Source organism: Pristis pectinata, chromosome 3 (genome assembly GCF_009764475.1).
Source record: "Pristis pectinata isolate sPriPec2 chromosome 3, sPriPec2.1.pri, whole genome shotgun sequence".
NCBI classification, from domain to species: domain Eukaryota; kingdom Metazoa; phylum Chordata; class Chondrichthyes; order Rhinopristiformes; family Pristidae; genus Pristis; species Pristis pectinata.
In genome coordinates this window covers 491,525-510,488 of record NC_067407.1, presented here as the reverse complement: position 1 = coordinate 510,488, position 18,964 = coordinate 491,525, and the positions used below count along the sequence as shown (strand labels likewise).

Below are 18,964 nucleotides of genomic sequence, written 5' to 3'. Positions count from 1 at the left end.
TCCACTTTTCCTAGATCCTTTCTCATTTCCACAAACTTGGCCTTTCTCCAATTTAGAACCTCAATTCGAGGACCAAACCTATCCTTATCCATAATTAACTTGAAACTAATGACATTATGGTCACTGGACCCAAAATGCTCACCTACGCATACTTCTGTCACCTGACCTGTCTGGTTCCCTAATAGAAGATTAAGATTTGCATTCTCTCTCGTTGGTAACTCTATATATTGATTTAGAAAACTTTCCTGAACACATTTGACAAATTCCAAGCCATCCAGCCCTTTCACAGTGTGGGAGTCCCAGTCAATATGTGGAAAGTTAAAATCCCCCACTATGACTACTTTCCGTTTCTTACATCAGTCTGTTATCTCACTGCAGATTTGTTCCTCCAATTCTCTCTGACTATTGGGTGGTCTATAATACAACCCTGTTAGTGTGGCCACACCTTTCCTGTTCCTCAGCTCCACCCATATGGCCTCTGTAGACGAGCCATTTGGGCTGTCCTGTCTCCGCACAGCTGTGATATTTTCCCTGACTAGTAATGCTGCTCCTCCCCCTTTCATCCCCCCCCCTCCATCACGCCTGAAACAACGAAACCCCGGAACATTAAGCTGCCAGTCCTGCCCCTCCTGCAACCAGGTCTCACTAATAGCAATAATGTCGTAATCCCACGTGCCAATCCACACCCTAAACTCATCTGCCTTACCTACAATACTCCTTGCATTGAAATAGATGCACCTGAGAACATTTCTATCATGTACAAACCTTTGGTTTCTGTCGATACCTGCAGTCCTCGCATGACCTTTTACCTCCTCCACCTCACTATCTGCTCTAACACTCTGGTTCCCCTCCCCCTGAAAATCTAGTTTAAACCCCCTGGAGCAGCACCAGCAAACCTACCCGCAAGTATGTTAGTTCCCCTCCAGTTCAGGTGCAAGCCGTCCCGTCGGAACAGGTCCCACCTTCCCTGGAACAAAGCCCAATTGTCCAGAAACATGAAGCCCTCCCTCCTGCACCATCTCCTTAGCCACGTATTTAGCTGCATGATCCTCCTATTTCTAGTCTCACTAGCACGTGGCACGGGTAGCAATCCTGAGAATGCAGTCTTGGAGTCCTGTCCTTCAGCTTTGCACCTAGTTCTTTAAACTCTCTTTGCAGGACCTCCTCCTCCTTCCTATCTTCATATATAAATATGAAGGAAATGGATGATACACAGGAAGAGGACACTTAGTATAAACTGGCATCAAGATCGCCTCAACATCGTGGGTCAGATGGCCTGTCCAGTGCTGTACTGTTCTATGTTCTATGTACACATCTCCAATCCACTTCTGGTCCCAGTCCCCCACCCCTGGGACCCCTCCTCACATCTCTCATCCACCCTGGGGAAGCCCCTTGCAGCCTCCTGTGCATTCTCCAGTCAGTTGACAGTGAAGGTCCCACTGGGAAATGACACACTAGAGCGGATGGTTACTCACCACTGGCCCAACCGGTCCCATTGGACCCTCAGCTCCCTTCAATCCCGCCGGACCCTGCAGGAGGAAAGAACACAGGTTAACCTTCCTTTCCCTGGGATCATGAGGACATCCCTGGCTGCCCAAGAGAGAAGTGCTCCAGAGAGAAGGGTTTGACTCACCGTGGCTCCAGCAAGTCCTCGCTGCCCAGGAAAACCTCGTAATCCAGGAGGACCATCTTTCCCGGCAACTCCACTCGGTCCAGGATCACCCTGAGATCAAGATATTGGGAAACAAATGTTCAAATGGTCAGCACACTGGACTCTAGGAAGTGAAAGTCGAGTTTATTGTCATATGCACAGGTGCAATGAAAAACTTACCTGCAGCAGCATCACAGGCACAGGTCATCAGATACACAACGTTTTCAAGAAAAATATGAATTAAACATAAACTATATACATTTTTACAAAAAAAGAACACAATTAGAACAAAGAAAGACAAAGTCTGTTTTTGTGCAAGGTGATCAGAGCGGTCCCAGTGCTGCTGAGGCAGTGATGAGGGTTGTGCCGGTTGGTTCAGGAACCGAATGGTTGAAGGGAAGTAGCTGTTCCTGAACCTGGTGGTGTGGGGACTTCAGGCTTCTGTACCTCTTGCCTGATGGGAGCTGCAAGAAGGTGCAGGATGGTGGGGATCTTTGATGATGGACGTTGCCCTCTTGAGGCAGCACTTCCTGTAGATACTCCCGATAGTGGGGAGGGATGTGCCCGTGATGGAACCACCCACACTGGGAAACTGCCCCACACAAGGACCTCCCACACCAGGACCTCCCACACCGGGATACTCCCACACTGGGATACTCCCCCCAACCCCCCCCCCCACACACCGGGACCTCCCACACTGGGACCTCCCACACTGGGAGCCCCCCTACACCGGGACCCTCCCACACCTGGACCCCCTCCCACACCTGGACACCCCACACTGGGACCTACAGTACCACAGTACAGGCTGAGTGTAACATAAGAATAGAATACAGAGAAACTGGAGCAGGAGGAGGCCATTTGGCCCATCAGTCCTCTCCCACCATTCAATGTGAAAATGGCTGATCTGCCCCAGGCCTCACCTCCTCTTCTGTGCCAGTTCCCCATCGCCCTCAATTCCCTGATCTTTCAAACATTTACCTCCTTCCTCTTTAAATCCCCCCAGTGATCCAGTCTCCACACCTTCTGAGAATCCCCCCAACCCTGGGAATATCTCTCACCCCCCTGGAAATTTCCCTCCAACCCCCGATGACCCAGTCACCCTTCTCTGGGGCACAGACACTCTCGACAAAGCCTGGGGCAGGAATTGTCAGCAGTCCAGTTCTGGGCCCGTAGTGATTCCGTCAGAATGTGGCGAGGCTGACATGCAGGTGAGGTGGCAAATCCTTGGACAAATGGGATGTCAGTGGGTGTCCGTCCATTCTCACCTTGGCTCCTTCTTTCCCGGCAGCTCCCGGCAGTCCCTGTTCTCCAGGAGGGCCTGGGGGCCCTGGATGTCCCCTCTCACCCAGGGGACCTGTCTCTCCTGTGGATCCCTGTGGGAAGAGCAGAGACAGAACAGTTAGACAGGTAGAAGGCAAGGTCGAGCATTCATCAGTGGGACATCACAGAGATCTGTGCGGCAAGGCTCGGGGACCCCACAGAACCGTGGCAATGGGTTCTCAAGCCTCAAGCTCCAGTCAGTGGAATGGGTGGCTGATGGTCAGCACAGATTCAATGGGCCGAAGGGCCTGCTTCCGTACTCTGTAACTCCATATAATGTGCAGGTCTGGTTCCTGGTGACCACAAGGCACATGGATGGGACGTGTGGGCAGGAGCTGGAGAGACGGGAGTTCAGACGGATCAGGAATCCTCTGAGCTCGGTGCTGGTGAATGAACAGTGCACCCCTCGCATTGTCCAACACCTCCCAGAGACACCCAGACCAGGACACACACACACCCCCAGCGCGGCACGGACACACACACACCCACAGTGCAGCACGGACACACACATCACCCCCAGCGTGGCACGGACACACACACACCCACAGTGCAGCACGGACACACACATCACCCCCAGCACGGACACACACACACACACACACTCTCATAAGGACACACACACACTCACATATGGACACACACACACATACACACAGAGACACAGACACACACTCACATATGGATGCACACACACACACACATATGGACAGGTGCACACACACACACACTCACATATGGACGCGTGCACACACACACACACACACACACACACACACACACACACACACACACACACACACACACACACACACACACACACAAAAAACCCAGCACAGACACACACACAGCCCAGCATAGACACTCTCACTCACACCCCACAAGGCTCAGGGACTTACCTGGGGTCCAACAACACCTCCTGGACCTGGTGGTCCAGTCTTGCCTTGGAAACCCTGGGGAGAGAAATCATACAGGTCACCAAGGTTCAAAGGTCAACAAGCCTCAAAATATACATGGATCTAAGACAAAGTCTATGAACACAATGGCATAGTGGCACAGTGCATGGCGTAGCGCATCGAGTAGCTGCCTAAGACCAGGTACGGGTCTGTCACTGTATAACACCGGGGAACAATACTGGTGGGGACAGGTCTGTCACTGTATAACACCGGGGTACAGTAATGGTGGGGATGGGTCTGTACCATAGAACTATACAGCACAATACAGGCCCTTCAGCTCACCATGTTGTGCTGACCTTTAAACCACACCTAAGACTATCTAACCCCTTCCTCCCACATATCCCTCTATTTTAAATTCCTCCATATGCTTATCTAACAATCTCTTGATCTTGGCCAATGTTTCTGCCTCCACCACGACCCAGGAGCGCATTCCATGCACCAACCACCCTCTGGGTGAAAAACCTACCTCTGATATCTCCCTTGAACTTCCCACCTATTACTTTAAAGCCTTGCCCCCTTGTATTGAGCATTGGAGCCCTGGGAAAGAGGCGCTGGCTGTCTACTCTATCTATTCCTCTTAATATTTTGTATTTTGTACATGTCTCCCTTCATCCTCCTCCTCTCCAATGAGTAAAGCCCTAGCTCCTTTAGTCTCTCCTCATAATCCATACTCTCCAATCCAGGCAGCATCTTAGTAAATCTCCTCTGTACCCTTTCCAACGCCTCCACATCCTTCCTATAATGAGGTGACCAGAAATGGACACAGTACTCTAAGTGTGGTCTAACCAGAGTTTTGTAGAGCTGCAACATCACTTCGCGGCTCTTAAACTCGATCCCACGACTTATGAAAACTGACATTCCATAAGCTTTCTTAACTACCCTATCCACCTGTGAGGCAACTTTCAGTGATCTGTGGATATGAACCCCCAGATCCCTCTGCTCCTCTACACTGCCCAGAATCCTGCCATTTACCTTGTACTCCACCTTGGAGTTTGTCCTTCCAAAGTGTACTACCTCACACTTCTCCGGATTGAACTCCATCTGCCACTTGTCAGCCCAGCTCTGCATCCTATCAATATCCCTCTGTAAGCTTCGACAGTCCCCCACATTATCCATAACACCACTGACCTTTGTGTTGTCTGCAAACTTGCTAACCCACCCTTCTACCCCCACATCCAAGTCATTAATAAAAATCATGAAAAGTAGAGGTCCCAGAACTGATCCCTGTGGGACACCACCAGTCACAGCCCTCCAATCCAAATGCATTCCCTCCACCACAACCCTCTGCTTTCTACAGGCAAGCCAATTCTGAATCCACACGGCCAAGCCTCCCTGGATCCCATGCCCTCTGACCTTCTGACGAATCCTACCATGTGGAACCTTGTCAAACGCCTTACTAAAATCCATGTAGACCACATCTACTGCACTACCCTCATCAATCTGCCTGGTTACCTCCTCAAAGAACCCTATCAGGTTTGTGAGACATGATCTTCCCTTCACAAAGCCATGCTGGCTGTCCCTAATCAGTCCATGATTCTCTAAATGCTCATAGATCCTATCTCTTAGAATCCTTTCCAACAGCTTGCCCACCACAGATGTAAGGTTCACAGGTCTGTAATTCCTTGGACCATCCCTACTACCTTTTTTAAATAAGGGGACAACGTTTGCCACCCTCCAATCCTCCGGTACCATTCCCGTGGACAACGAGGACTCAAAGATCCTAGCCAACCGTTCAGCAATCTCCTCCCTTGCCTCATAGAGCAGCCTGGGAAATATTCCATCAGGCCCCAGGGACTTATCTGTCCTAATATTTTCTAACAGCTCCAACACATCCTCTCTCTTGATAGCAACATGCTCTAGAACATTAACCTTACCAACACTGTCCTCAGCATCATCAAGACCCCTCTCCTTGGTGAATACTGAAGAGAAGTATTCATTGAGAACCTCACCCACTTCCACAGCTTCCAGGCACATCCTCCCACCTTTACCTCTAATTGGACCTTCCTTTACTCTCGCCATCCTTCTGCTCTTCATATACAAGAAAAAAGCCTTGGGATTCTCCTTAACCCTACTCGCCAAAGCATTTTCATGTCCCCTTCTCACTCTCCTCAGCCCTTTCTTAAGTTCCTTCCTTGCTACTCTATGTTCCTCACAAGCCCTATCTGATCCTTGCTGCTTACACCTTATGTATGTTCCACCTCTCTTGTCACCCATGGTTCCTTCACCCTGTCATTTTTTCTCTGCCTCATCGGGACAAATTTATCCCTAACATCCTGTAAGAATGTCTGTTGCTGTATAACACCAGGGAACAGTACCAGTGGGGACGGGTCTGTCACTGTATAACACTGGGGTACAGTACCAGTGGGGATGGGTCTGTCGCTGTATAACACTGGGGTACAGTACTGGTGAGGACGGGTCTGTCACTGTATAACACTGGGGTACAGTACCGGTGGGGATAGGTCTGTCACTGTATAACACTGGGGTACAGTACCAGTGGGGACGGTTCTGTCACTGTATAACACTGGTGTACACTACTGGTGTGGACGGGTCTGTCGCTGTATAACACCGGGGTACGGGGTACCGGTGGAGACGGATCTGTCACTGTATAGCACCAGGGTACAGTACTGGTTTGGACGGGTCTGTCACTGTATAACACTGGGGTACAGTACTGGTTTGGACGGGTCTGTCACTGTATAACACTGGGGTACAGTACCAGTGGGGATGGGTCTGTCACTGTATAACACCGGGGTACAGTACCAGTGGGGACGGGTCTGTCACTGTATAACACTGGGGTACAGTACCAGTGGGGATGGGTTGGGTGAGTCTGTTTAAAGGGAAAGGAACGAATGGCAAGTGGGAAGCTTTTAATAGTGTGAGATCAAGAGTCCAGGGGCAGTCTGTTCCTGTGGTTTGAAGGGTAAACCTGGCAAGTTTAGGGAACTTTGGCTGATGAGAGGTATTGAGGCTCTGCTCAGGAAAAAGAAGGAAGCAGACTATGGGTTTAGGAGGTTGGGGACGAGTAAATCCCTTGATGACTATACAAAGATTAAGAATACACCTGAGAGGGAAATCAGGAGGACAAAGAGAGTGTATGGCAGGTAAGTTAAGGAAAAGCCCAAGAGGTTCTATAGCTACATTAAAGTGGCCAGGGAGAGAGTAGGTGCCCTTAGAGATCAGCAGGGCGCCTACATCTCGAGCCACAGGAGATGAGCGGGATTTTTAACAAATATTTCTCCTTAGTGTTTACTGAGGAGAAAATCATGGTTGCTTAAGAGATAAGGGAAACTAGTGGAATGTTTTGGAGAACATACATATTACCAGGGAGGAGGTATCTGCAGCCTTACAGAGCGTTAAGGCGCATATACCCCCAGGGCCTGACCAAGTGTATCGTCAGACTTTGTGGGAGGCTGGAGAAATTGCGGAGCCTTTTGTGGAGAGATTTTCTTCATCGTTAGCCACTGGTGAAGTTCCTGAAGACTGAAAGGTGGCTAATGTTGTTCCGTTTTTGTTCAGAAGAGTAGCAAGCACAAAACAAGGAACTTCAGGATAGTCAGCCTGACATCAGTAGTGGGGAAGATACTGGAGGGAATTCTGAGGGACAGGATCTACCAGCATTTGGAAAGACAGAGTCTGATTAGAAGGAGTCAGCATGGCTTTCTGTGTGGGATGTTGTGTTTGATGAATATTTTAGAGTTTTTTGAAGAGGTAACCAAAAGGGTAGATGAGGGTAGGGCAGTGGATGTTGTCTGTTTGGACTTTAGCAAGGCCTTCAACAAGGTCCCACATGGTAGGATGGCTTGGAAGGTTAGGTCCCATGGAATCCAGGGAGAGCTCGTTAGGTGGATTCAAACTTGGCTCGGAGGTAGGAAGCAGAGGGTGGTGCTTGAAGGTTGTTTCTTGGACTGGAGGCCGGTGACTAGTGGTGCGCTGCAGGGGTCAGCGTTGGGACCCTTATTATTTGTTATTTATATAAATGATTTGGATGTGAATGCACAAGGCTTGATCAGTAAGTTTGCAGATGACACAAAATTATTTGGTATTGTTGATAGTGAAGAGGTTATCGTAGATCACAGGGGGAGCTTGATCAGTTCGGGAAGTGGGCCGAGGAGTGGCAAATAGATTTCAATACAGATAAGTGTCAGGTGATGCATCTTGGAAAGTGAAACCAGTGTAGGACTAATACTGTGAATGGTGGGGCACTAGGGAGTGAAATGGAACAGAGGGACTGAGGAGTACAAGTGTATAGTTCATTGAAAGTGTCGTCACAGGTTGACAGGATGGTGAAAAAGGTGTTTGGCACGCTGGCCTTCATCAGTCAGGGCAATGAGTATAGGCGTTGGGACATTATGTTGCAGTTGTAGAAGACATTGGTGAGGCTGACTTGGAGCACTGTGTACAGTTTTGTCCACCCTGTTATAGGAAAGATGTGGTTAAACTGGAAACAGCTCAGGAAAGATTTACGAGGATGTTGCCAGGACTAGAGGGCCTGAGTTATAGGGAGAGGTTGGCCAGTCTGGGTCTTCACTCTTTGGAACTTTGGAAAATGAGCGGCAACCTTATAGAAATATTTAAAATTATGAGAGGCATAGATAAGGTGGATGGTAACAGTCTTTTTCCCAGGGTAGGGGAGTCCAAAACTGTGGAGCATAGATTTAGGGTGAGTGGGGAAAGATTTAAAAGGGACCTGAGGGGCAACTTTTTTTACAAAGAGGGTGGTGAGTATATGGAACGAGCTGCTAGAGGAAGAGGTTGAGACAGTTATAGTATTATAATTACAACAGTGTTAGGTCAGGACTGGGGGTGTAGACTGAGAGCGGTGGTCTGGAAGTAAGTCCACATCTGACATGAGGGTATCATTTAAAGTCCAGCTGGTTAGAGTTCAGGACCAGACTGTTCCTGTAAAGGTGAAAGGTAAGGATGGCAAGGTTCAGGAACTTTGGATGACAAGAGATATTGCAAGTTTAGTCAAAAAGTAAAAGGAGATGTATGTAAGATTTCGGAAGCTGAAATCAGATAAGGCCCTTGAAGGTTATCAAGGAAGCATGAAAGAACTTAAACCAGGAATTTGGAGGCTTAAAGAGGTCATGAATGTTCTTGGGAAGTAGGGTTAAGGAGAATCCCAAGGCATTTTATACATATGATGGAAGCAAGAGAGTAGCCAGGGAAAGGTATGTCCACTCAAGGACAAAGGAGGGGATCAATGCTTGGAGCCAGAGGAAGTGGAGGCCTTTAATCTGTGCTTTGCGTCAGTATTCACCAAGGAAAAGGACATGGATGATGGTGAGATTAGGGAGGGGTACGTTGATATTCTAGGGCAGGTCGATATTTAGAAGGAAGAGGTGTTGCTTGTCTTGAACATCATTAAGGTGGAGAAAAAACTGCTGGAGGAACTCATTGGGTCGGGCAGCATCTGTGAAGGCAAAGAGATGGTCGACGTTTTAGGCTGAGACCCTGCATCGTGGATGAGTGTCCAGGGCTTGTTGGGATCGATCCCAGGATACCGAGGGAGGCGAATGAGGAGATTGTTGGGGCCATGACAGAGACCTGATTAGATCTGACCTGTGATCCTCTTTAGCCACAGGACTGGAGAGTAGACAACGTTGTTCCTTTGTTTAACAAGGGCAATCAGGATATAGGCCAGTGATATAGGCTAGATATACAATCAGGATATAGACCAGTGAGCCTTACATCAGCAGTGGGGAAGCTATTGGAGAAGATTTTTAGGGACAGGATTTATTACATTTAGAAAAGCTTATTACTGACTTATTATGGACAGTCAGCATAGCTTTGTGCAGGGGAGGTCATGTCTCACAAATTGTTTGACTTAAGGAGGTGGCAAAGATGATTGACGAAGGTAAGCTAGTGGATGTTGTCTACATGGGCTTTAGTAAACCACTTGACAAGATCTTTCATGGTAGGCTGGTCCAGAAGATGTGTGTCACATGGGATCCATGGTGAGTTGGTAAATTGGTTCCAAAATTGGCTTGCCAATAGAAGACAGAGGTTAGTGGTGGAGAGGTATTATTCTGACAGGAGGTCTATGACCAGTGGTGTTCTGCAAGGATCAGCGCTGGGACCTCCATTTGTGATATATATAAATAAAAGATTTAGATGAAGATGTAGGGTGAGGTGCCTCAATGACCATCGCCCAATATCACTCACATATACCGTGATGAAGTGCTTTGAGAGGTTGGTCATGGCTAGAATTAATTCCTGCCTGAACAAGGACTTGGACCCACTGCAATTCGCCTACTGCCACAACAGGTCTACAGTGAACACAATTGAGACCACAGTCAGTACAGATTGGTAATAACATCTCCTCCTCGTTGACATCAACACAGGCGCATCTCAGGGATATGTTCTTAGCCCACTGCTCTACTCTCTCTACACTCCATAAATTTGCTAATGACACCACTGTTGTTAGCAGAATCTCAGATGGCAATGGCGAGGCATACAGGAGTGAGATAGATCAGCTGGTTGAGTGGTGTTGCAACAACAACCTCACACTGAACATCAGAAAGACCAAGGAATTGATTGTGGAAATCAGGAAGGGGAAGTCGGGAGAACACACACCAGTCCATATTAAGGGGTCAGCGGTGGAAAGGGTGAGCAGCTTCAGGTTCCTGGGCATCAACATATCGACGGATCTATTCTGGGCCCAACATATTGATGCAATCACAAATAAGGCACGCCAGTGGATCTACTTCGTGAGAAGTTTGAGGAGATTTGGTACGTCAAAGACTCTTACTAATTTCAGTAGATATACAGTGGAGAGCATTCTGATTGGTTGCATCACCGCCTGGTATGGGGGCACCAATGAGTCAGCTCCATCACGGGCACAATCCTCCCTGCCATCAAGGGCATCTTCAAGAGGCGGTGGCTCAAGAAGGGGGCATCCATCACTAAGGACCCTCACCACCCGGGACATGCCCTCTTCTCGGTGCTACCATCAGGGAGGAGGGAGAGGCCTGAAGACCAATGATTTAGAAACAGCTTCTTCCCCTCTACCATCAGATTTCTGAACAGTCCATGAACACAACTTTGTCATTCCTTTTTTTTGCACTATTTATTTATTTTGTAATTTATAGTAATTTTATGTCTTGCACTGTACTGCTGCTGCAAAACTACACATTTCACATTATCTAAGTCAGTGATAATATATCTGATTCTGATTTAGGTGAGCTGATTAGTCAGTTTGCAAACAATACAAAAGCAGGGTTGTGGAGAGTGAGGAAGGTTGTCAAAGGATACAGCAGGACGCAGACCAACTGGAAATGTGGGCAGACAAATGGCAGATGGTGTTTAATTCGGGCAAGTGTGAGGTGTTGCACTTTGGGAGGTCAAATGTAAGAGGAAAGTGTGCAGTAACTGGCAGGAGCATTGATGTACAGAGGGATCTTGGGGTGCAAGTCCATAGCTCCCTGAAAGTGGCTGAACAAGTTGCTTGCCTTCATCAGTCCAGGGTGGGGGGGTGGGGTTGATTATAAAGTTATGAAGTCATGTTGTAGCTGTATAAAACTTTATTCAGGGCATATCTGAAGAATGGTGAGCAGTTCTGGTTGTTGCATTACAGTAAGGATGTGGAATCTTTGGAGAGGGTGCAGGAGAGGTTCACCAGGATGTTGCCTGGTTTAGAGAGTGTTAGCTATAAGGAGAGGCTGGACAGACCTGGATTGTCTTCTCTGGAGTGTCAGAGACTAAGGGGAGACCTGACAGAAGTTTATAATATTATAGATTGATTAACAGTCAGTCTTTTTTCCCCAGCATGTAAATGTCAAATACCAGAGGGCACAGGTTTAAGGTAAGAGGGGAAAGTTTAAAGGAGGTTTATGAGGCAACATCTTTTAAACAGAGAGTGGTGGGTGCCTGGAATGGGCTGCCAGGGGAGGTGGTAGAGGCAGCCAGGATAGCGACCTTTCAGATGCGTTTGGACAGATACATGAACAGGCAGGGAATGGAGGGATATGGACCTTGTGCAGGCAGATGGGACTTGTTAGATTGGCATCATGGGCAGCACAGACATGGTGAGCCGAAGGGCCTGTTCCTGTGCTGTATTGTTCCAAGTTCTACATTTAACCCCTGATCTCCGTCTGGACACGTTGCAGTCTGAAGGACTCGATCCCCAATTCCCCAGCGTTAGGTTACTCACACTTTCTTTCTCAGTGTCACAAGCGGCTGTTTCTATCTCACTGTCTGGTCTCTGTTCTTCTCTCCCCATCAGTACTGCCTGACCTGGTGTTTGCGTCCCACAGCCTCGCCCTCAGTGATACGTTACACTGACAGTGACATATAACTGCCCCATTAACCCATCCGGTCTCATCCTATCGCAGATATTCCCTTGTTCCACACACCCCTCCCCCACCTCTCTGACACTGAACACTAACTAGTTTCTCTTGTTCCCTGCTCTGATGAAGGGTCTCTGACCGGAAACGTTCCTCTCCCCGCAGACGCTGCCTGACCTGCTCAGTGTTTCCAGCGTTCCCTGTGACTGTCAGATTACAGACTGTGGTCTGTTCGTTGGTTCTACAGCCTCCCCAAGGAGCCAGGATGCCAGTGGGTGAGGACAATGGGAACAGTGACACAGGAGGGAGAGGGGAGGAGGGACGAGCCGGGGGTGCCACCTTTGCCCGTTCACTTCCCTCGTCACAGCTCACATCAACACAACCTCCTCTCGCTGTGAATCACGTTCCTTGTCCCACACACCCACACAGACACGGCAGCTCTGTCCCACCGTCCCACCCCCCCACCCAATGTCCAGGCACCAAGGTGACTGCAGCACCAGGGGCACACTCACCCCCAACCATCTACTCACCGTCTCCCCCCGCTGACCGGGGTGTCCAGGAAGTCCATCCTTACCAGCAGGGCCCTGCAGAGAGGGGGGAGAGGTTATTGTAGTGTGTGTGGGGATGGTGGGGAAGGGAGAGGAAAGGGGTAGTAGTTATTGTACTGGGTGTGGTGGACTGAGGTGGGGGGAGGGGAGGGGGAAGAGGTTATTGCGCTGGGTGTGGGGGGCAGTGGGAGGGGAAGAGGTAAGGGAGGGGGAGAGGTTTTGTATTGTTGAGAGGTAGGGGAAGGGAGAAGGGAGAGGGGAGGGGGGAAGGAAGGATATTGCAGTGGGTGTGGGGGAAGAGGGGGAGGGGAAGGGGGAAGGGAGAAGGGGAGCGGAGAAGGGAGAGGGGAGGGGGAGAGATTATTGTACTGGGTGTGGGGGTAGAGGTGGAGGGGGAAAGTGGGGAGGCTACTGCACAGGGTGAGGTGGGGTTGGGGGAGAGGAGGGGGGAAAAGGGGAGACATAGTCCTGGGCCAAACACACCCAGACCCTCAGAATAGCAGAGGGGGAGGTGAAATGGAGTAGGGTGAGGGGGAGTTGGGAGGATGAGGAGGTTGCTGGGAGTATGGAGGGACGTTGGGGATTGGGATTGGGGGTGGGTGTGGGGGAGGGGGTGGGGTTAGAGGGGGCTGGGAGTTGGGGGGGAGTGGGGGATGGGGAGAGGGAAAAGGAGGGGTCTGGGCCAGTGGGAATGTTGGGGGTGGTTTTGGGGGAGGGGGAGGGGGAGGGGGATGGGATTGGGGAGGGGATGGGGAGGGGTGGGGTTGTGGGTGGAGCTGGGGAGGGGGATGGGGAGGGGGATGGGGTTGGTTGGGGCAGGTGTGGTGGATGGGGAGGGTGAGGGGCAGTGGGAGTGTTGGAGCGTTGTCTCTCTGGAACGTGGGCAGAAAGGGAGTGGGATCTTTCTCTGCATCAGGTGTGATTGAGCTCACTGGCTGCAGGGGTGGCTTTGACCCCATGAGGGGGTGGTGATCTGGGCTGGGTGGTGATCAGCAGGGGTGGTGTTGGGGGAGTTCTGGGTGCAGGGGAGGGGGGGCACAGGACAAGAGGTGGTGATGATCCCAACACGAAGAGGCTACTCACGGGTGGGCCCTTCAGTCCAGGGAATCCTACTGGCCCCTGAGGTCCTTGTGGTCCCTGAAACACAGAGTCAGCGATGAGATCGGACCCCTTGCTCCCCCCACCACACCCCCCTGTACTCACCGACCCCTCACTCCCCCCACCACACCCCCCTGTACTCACCGACCCCTCACTTCCCCCACCACACCCCCGTACTCACCGACCCCCTCACTCCCCCACCACACCCTCCCTCAATACTCATGGACCCCTCACTTCCCCCAGCACATCTGCTGCACACCTCATAACTCCCTCCCCCACAGACCCTCACCCACTCCCATCCCACAACACCCCTGTGCCATAGTTCCCATCCACATCCTAACCCCCTCCTGATCTTCTGGGGCAAGTTGGTACCAAGGAGGAGGTGGGCTTATGGGCCACCCATATTCCACCGACGTTCCACTCATTCCCCTGCTCACCATCCCATTGGGAAGGGTGACCCTGTGACTGGGGCCACTGGACTGCTGTGGGCACAGTTCCCAAACACTTACCCTTTCCCCAGGAGTTCCCGGAGGTCCGTCATTGCCTGACGTTCCCTGTGAATAAAGAGAGGGTGATTATTGGTGTCTTCCTGGGCTCCTGCTCAACTCTCTGGATCGGATGGGTTATTTCGGAAGTTACCTTTGGTCCAGGTTTTCCGGTGGGGCCTCTGGGACCGCGACCTCCTCGTGGGCCCTGGGGAGAAAGTGACAGCCAGAATGTGAAATGAGGCAGTACTGGGAGAGAGGCTGTGTGTAGTGAACACTCTCTTCCCTCCCCACACTTCCCCCACAGACCCCACACAGAAAAGTAGGGTCTCAGAACCCCTTCACACACTCCCCTCCCCACACCTCCCCAACAGAGTAGGGTCTCAGAACTCCCTCACACACTCCCCCTCCCCACACCTCCCCCACTGACTACAAGAAGGTGCTCGATTCACACGCTGATGTAACATCAGGTTTCCGCCAAAGAGACATTGTCAGGGAGCTCCAGCTTGGAGAAGAGAAACGTGTCTCCGTCCAGCAGGGAGCCGATCGTTGACTGAGACCTTTGAGCTCGTGTTCATATTCCTGTCCTTCCTTTTCCTGGCTCTTTCACAAACGAACATAGAATCCAGGAGCAGGAGGACATGACTCCAACCTGCTCTACAACTCAATCTAACTGTAACCTCACCTCCAATCCCTATCCACCCCTGGTAACCTTTACCGGGGAGTTACAGTCACTGGCCTCTGAGGGGAAACGTTTCCTGCCTCAAGATGCTGAGACCATGGTGACTTAGTCTGGTGAGGAGCCTTCCATTCTGAGGGATCTTAAGAAGAAATAGAAGAGAAACAGGAGTGGGTCATTCGGCCTATTGTGCCTGCCCCATCACTCAATAAGACCATCACTGATCTTTTACCTCTTCCCTCCATGCCCCTCGATTCCCTTAATGTCAAAACATCTCTGTACTGAGTATGTTCAGTGACCTCCACGTTCTTCAGGTAAAGCTACAGCAAGCAGTGAAGAAGGCAGATGGTCCTTTGGCCATTATTACGAGAGACATTGAGTGCAGAAGTAGAGATGTCTGCTCCAGTTACACGGAGTCTTGGTGAGACCACACCCGGAGTACTGTGGACAGGTCTGGTCTCCCTGCCTCGGGAAGGATAGATCTGCAATAGAGTGTGGTGAAGGTTCACCAGATCGAGCCCTGGGCTGGTGGGCTTTTTGTACGAGGGGAGATTCAGCAGGAGATCCTTGAGTTGAGGAGAATGAGAGATGATCTCATTGATCTGTGAAAAATTCCTGAAGGACTTGACAGGTGAGATGTGGAGAAGACATTTCCCCAGTCTACAATCAGGGTACACAGTCTCAGAATAAGGAGCTGACCCTTCCGCACACAGAGGGAAGGCCATTTCACAGATACTGCTCATCTGTAGTCACTAGGGCAATGGACGTGGAAGATAATGAGTTCAGGGAGGGGAATGTGGACAATCTGCAACAGGTCAGCATTAAGGAGATGGTGTTAGATATCGTGGGATGTATAAGCGTTGATCAATCCCCGGGTCCGGATGAGCTCTATCCCAGAATTCCATGGGAAGCAATGGAGAAGACAGCTGGGGCCCAGAAAGAGATTTTTGTATCTTTGTTAGACACAGGAGACAGCTCTCTCAGGAGACAGAGCAGGGGATTGCTCATGTCATTGGTGGGAAAATTATTGGAGGTAATCCTGAAGAACAGGAGTACATTTGGAAAGGCATGGACTGATCAGTAAGTCTGTGTGCCTTGGTGTAACAGAAATCCTGTCTCACTAATTTGGTTGAGCTTTCTGAGAAGGTAACCAAGAAGATTGATGAAGGCAGGGCAGTAGATGTGGTCTATGTGGACCCCAGTAAGGCATTTGACAAGGTCCCACGTGGTAGGCTGGCCCACAAGGTTAAGGCACATGGGACCCAAGGTGTGCTGGTTAATTGGATCGGAAATTGCTGGTGGTGGGAGGGTAGTGGTGGAAGGAGGTTTTACTGACTGGAAGTCTACGACCCATGGGAGTGTTCTCTCCACAGAAGCCCCAGTCATTGAGTGGATCCAGGACAGAGATCAATAGACCGTTGGATATTAAGGCAATCAAGGGTTAGTGCAGGAAAATGGTACTGAGGCCAAGGACTAACCACGAGCAGGCAAGAGGGGGCGGATGGCCTCTTCCTGTTCTTGTTCACAACCCCATCATAAGTCCAAACCCCAACCTCAGAACCTCCGGTCAACCAATGCTCTGAGCCCTGACCCTTGATACCCCCAACACCAGGACTGACCCTACCTCTCCCTCCCACACTCCCAGCCTGCCTGGTTCCACAGTGCGGGGCTCCGGCTGGGAGCAGGGTGGGGGTTCACCCCCAGGGACAGATTGTTCACTCCATTACACACCACCTCTCACCACTTCCCACGGGTCCCATCAGTTAGACCAACAACACCAATGGAGGGGTGGGGACGGTACTTACTGTTGGACCTCGTTGACCTCTGGGACCAGGTTTTCCGTGAGCGCCCTGTCAAACAGATGGAAACAAACCTCAGGCACTGAGAGCAACTGGCAGGAAGGAAGGTGAGCAGCTCACCTCAGCACAGGTGAAGCTGACACATTCTCAATATCCAACTGGGCGTCTAGGAAACGGTGAGGAGTTCAAGAACCACAGCACGGATTACAAACACGGTTCAATATTCACAGGGAGCGCGGCACTGTGGGAGGGGCAGTACTGAGGGAAGGTCACACTGTGGGAGGGGCAGTACTGAGACTATGTATACCTGTGTGTGTGTGTGTGTGTGTGTGGGAGTGTGTGTGTGTGTGTGTGTGTGTGTGTGTGTGGGAGTGTGTGTGTGTGTGTGTGTGTGGGGGGGGGAGTGTGTGGGAGTGTGTGTGAGTGTGTCTATGTGGTGTATGTGTGTGTTTGTGTGTGTGAGAGACTGTGTGAGTATGTCTGTGTGTGCATGAGTGTGTGCGTGAGTGAGTATGAGTGTGTGTGTGTGACTGTGAGTGTGTGTGTATGAGTGTGAGTGTGACAGTGTGAGTGTGTGCATTTGCTCTGAAGACTGTTCACCCAACAACACCCCGACTCACCCTTGCTCCTTTCTCTCCGTTTGAACCTGGGAATCCTGGGAAACCAGTTGATCCCTGAAGAAACAAAAGGGAAAGGTGAGGATGAGGAATGCTAGCATGAGCAGTTGAATTTTTCCAGTCTTTCTGTTCCTGGAAAAAGCCCCGCAATCGGAATTATCACCTGGGAATACCACCTGGGCCCACATGTTGGAGTAAAACTCAGCTCCCAACTGTTGGTATTCCTGACAGCCTGGCTCCTGGCTCACTCATTGGCTGGAACATCAGCTGAGTTCACAGGAAAATTACACCACTGTGTAACGTAGAAAATGTGGAACAAAGGTGTGCTGGGAATTAATGGAATAAACTGGAAAATCTGCCAGTCCAGCACCTTCAAGGTCCAAGTGTGCCGGACACTGGAGGTTGGTTTGGACATGGTGCAGGGGATGAGGGAATGTGTGACAGTTCTGGACAGAGAGGGTTGAGGGGAGAGTGAGTGGAGAGGCCTGGATTGATCGGGGTGCATGGGTGCGGAGAGGGAGTTTCGTGGGTCAGAGGATGGTCAGAGTGGGAGCTCTAGGACAAAGAGAGTGTGATCTCAGGAGGAGGGGGGAGAGGTTTGAGATGGAGGTGAGGAGGGATTCCTTCTCTGGGTGGGCCTGACCTATTGGGATCCTCTGCTCCAGGATCTGGGACTCTCAGTCGCTGAGGATGTCCAACGTTGGGATGGATGGATTTTGGTCTTGATGGAACTGAGGGGAAATGGGGATGGGACAGGAAAATGGACACAGACTCAAAGGGCAGAATGGCCCATTCCCACTCTATTGCTCCTAATTAATTGAAGAATGAGGTGGGGGGGGGGTGCAGTTGGTTCAGCCTGTGAGCTTGATAGAATCGCTGCCCTCCCCCCCTTTTTATCTGACTCCATGAAACTTGTCTGTCTCTCTCTGCAGTCCCAGATGACTTCTTGGGCCTTGAGGATCTCCCAGACCCCCAGGACAACCTGTATGTCTCAGACCGGCCTTGGAATCGCTCCTTCCTGTTGTTAGATTGTGGGGGTGTGAGCTGAGGGGAGGGGGAGGGTGCTCCCCACAGAAGTGGGTCATTCATTGAGAAACCTAGGAAGGCTGGGGGAGGGGAAAGGTTCCGGGACATGGGGAGCGGGACTGAGTGGAGACTCACAGAGAGCCAGCACAGGCCCGATGGGCAGAGTGGCCTCTTCCTGTGCTTTAGGATTCAATGCCTTGATTTTTCACGGAGCATTCACTTACAAGTTCACTGCCAACATCTGCTCACTGCACCTGACACAGGTAACATCCTCCAACAGGTAACACAGAAGTCAGGAGGGAAAACTGGGGATGTGAGAAACCGGATAAGGTAAAGGGGAGTCTGAAGAGATTGGCATCATGGCACAGACATGATGGGCCGAATGGCCTGTTCCTGTGCTCGACTGTTCTACGTCAATATTATGAAAGAGAAGGAGAAAGGTCTTTAGGTACATAACGGAGACTAAGTGTACCCTGGGACATTATGGGAAGCAAGGGGAGAAATTG

The 18,964-nt window shown here is 50.6% G+C and overlaps 1 protein-coding gene across 1 annotated transcript in view; it reads right to left on the bottom strand.

The window, feature by feature from the left end:
- The window catches only part of col11a1a (collagen, type XI, alpha 1a), a 217,187-nt gene that overhangs the window by 54,839 nt on the left and 143,384 nt on the right, over positions 1 to 18,964 (bottom strand). The window contains 10 exon segments of the mRNA XM_052013124.1: positions 1,476 to 1,529; positions 1,634 to 1,723; positions 2,917 to 3,024; positions 3,868 to 3,921; positions 12,737 to 12,790; positions 13,838 to 13,891; positions 14,362 to 14,406; positions 14,492 to 14,545; positions 16,822 to 16,866; positions 17,436 to 17,489. Of these exon segments, the coding sequence (XP_051869084.1) occupies positions 1,476 to 1,529; positions 1,634 to 1,723; positions 2,917 to 3,024; positions 3,868 to 3,921; positions 12,737 to 12,790; positions 13,838 to 13,891; positions 14,362 to 14,406; positions 14,492 to 14,545; positions 16,822 to 16,866; positions 17,436 to 17,489 (612 nt within the window).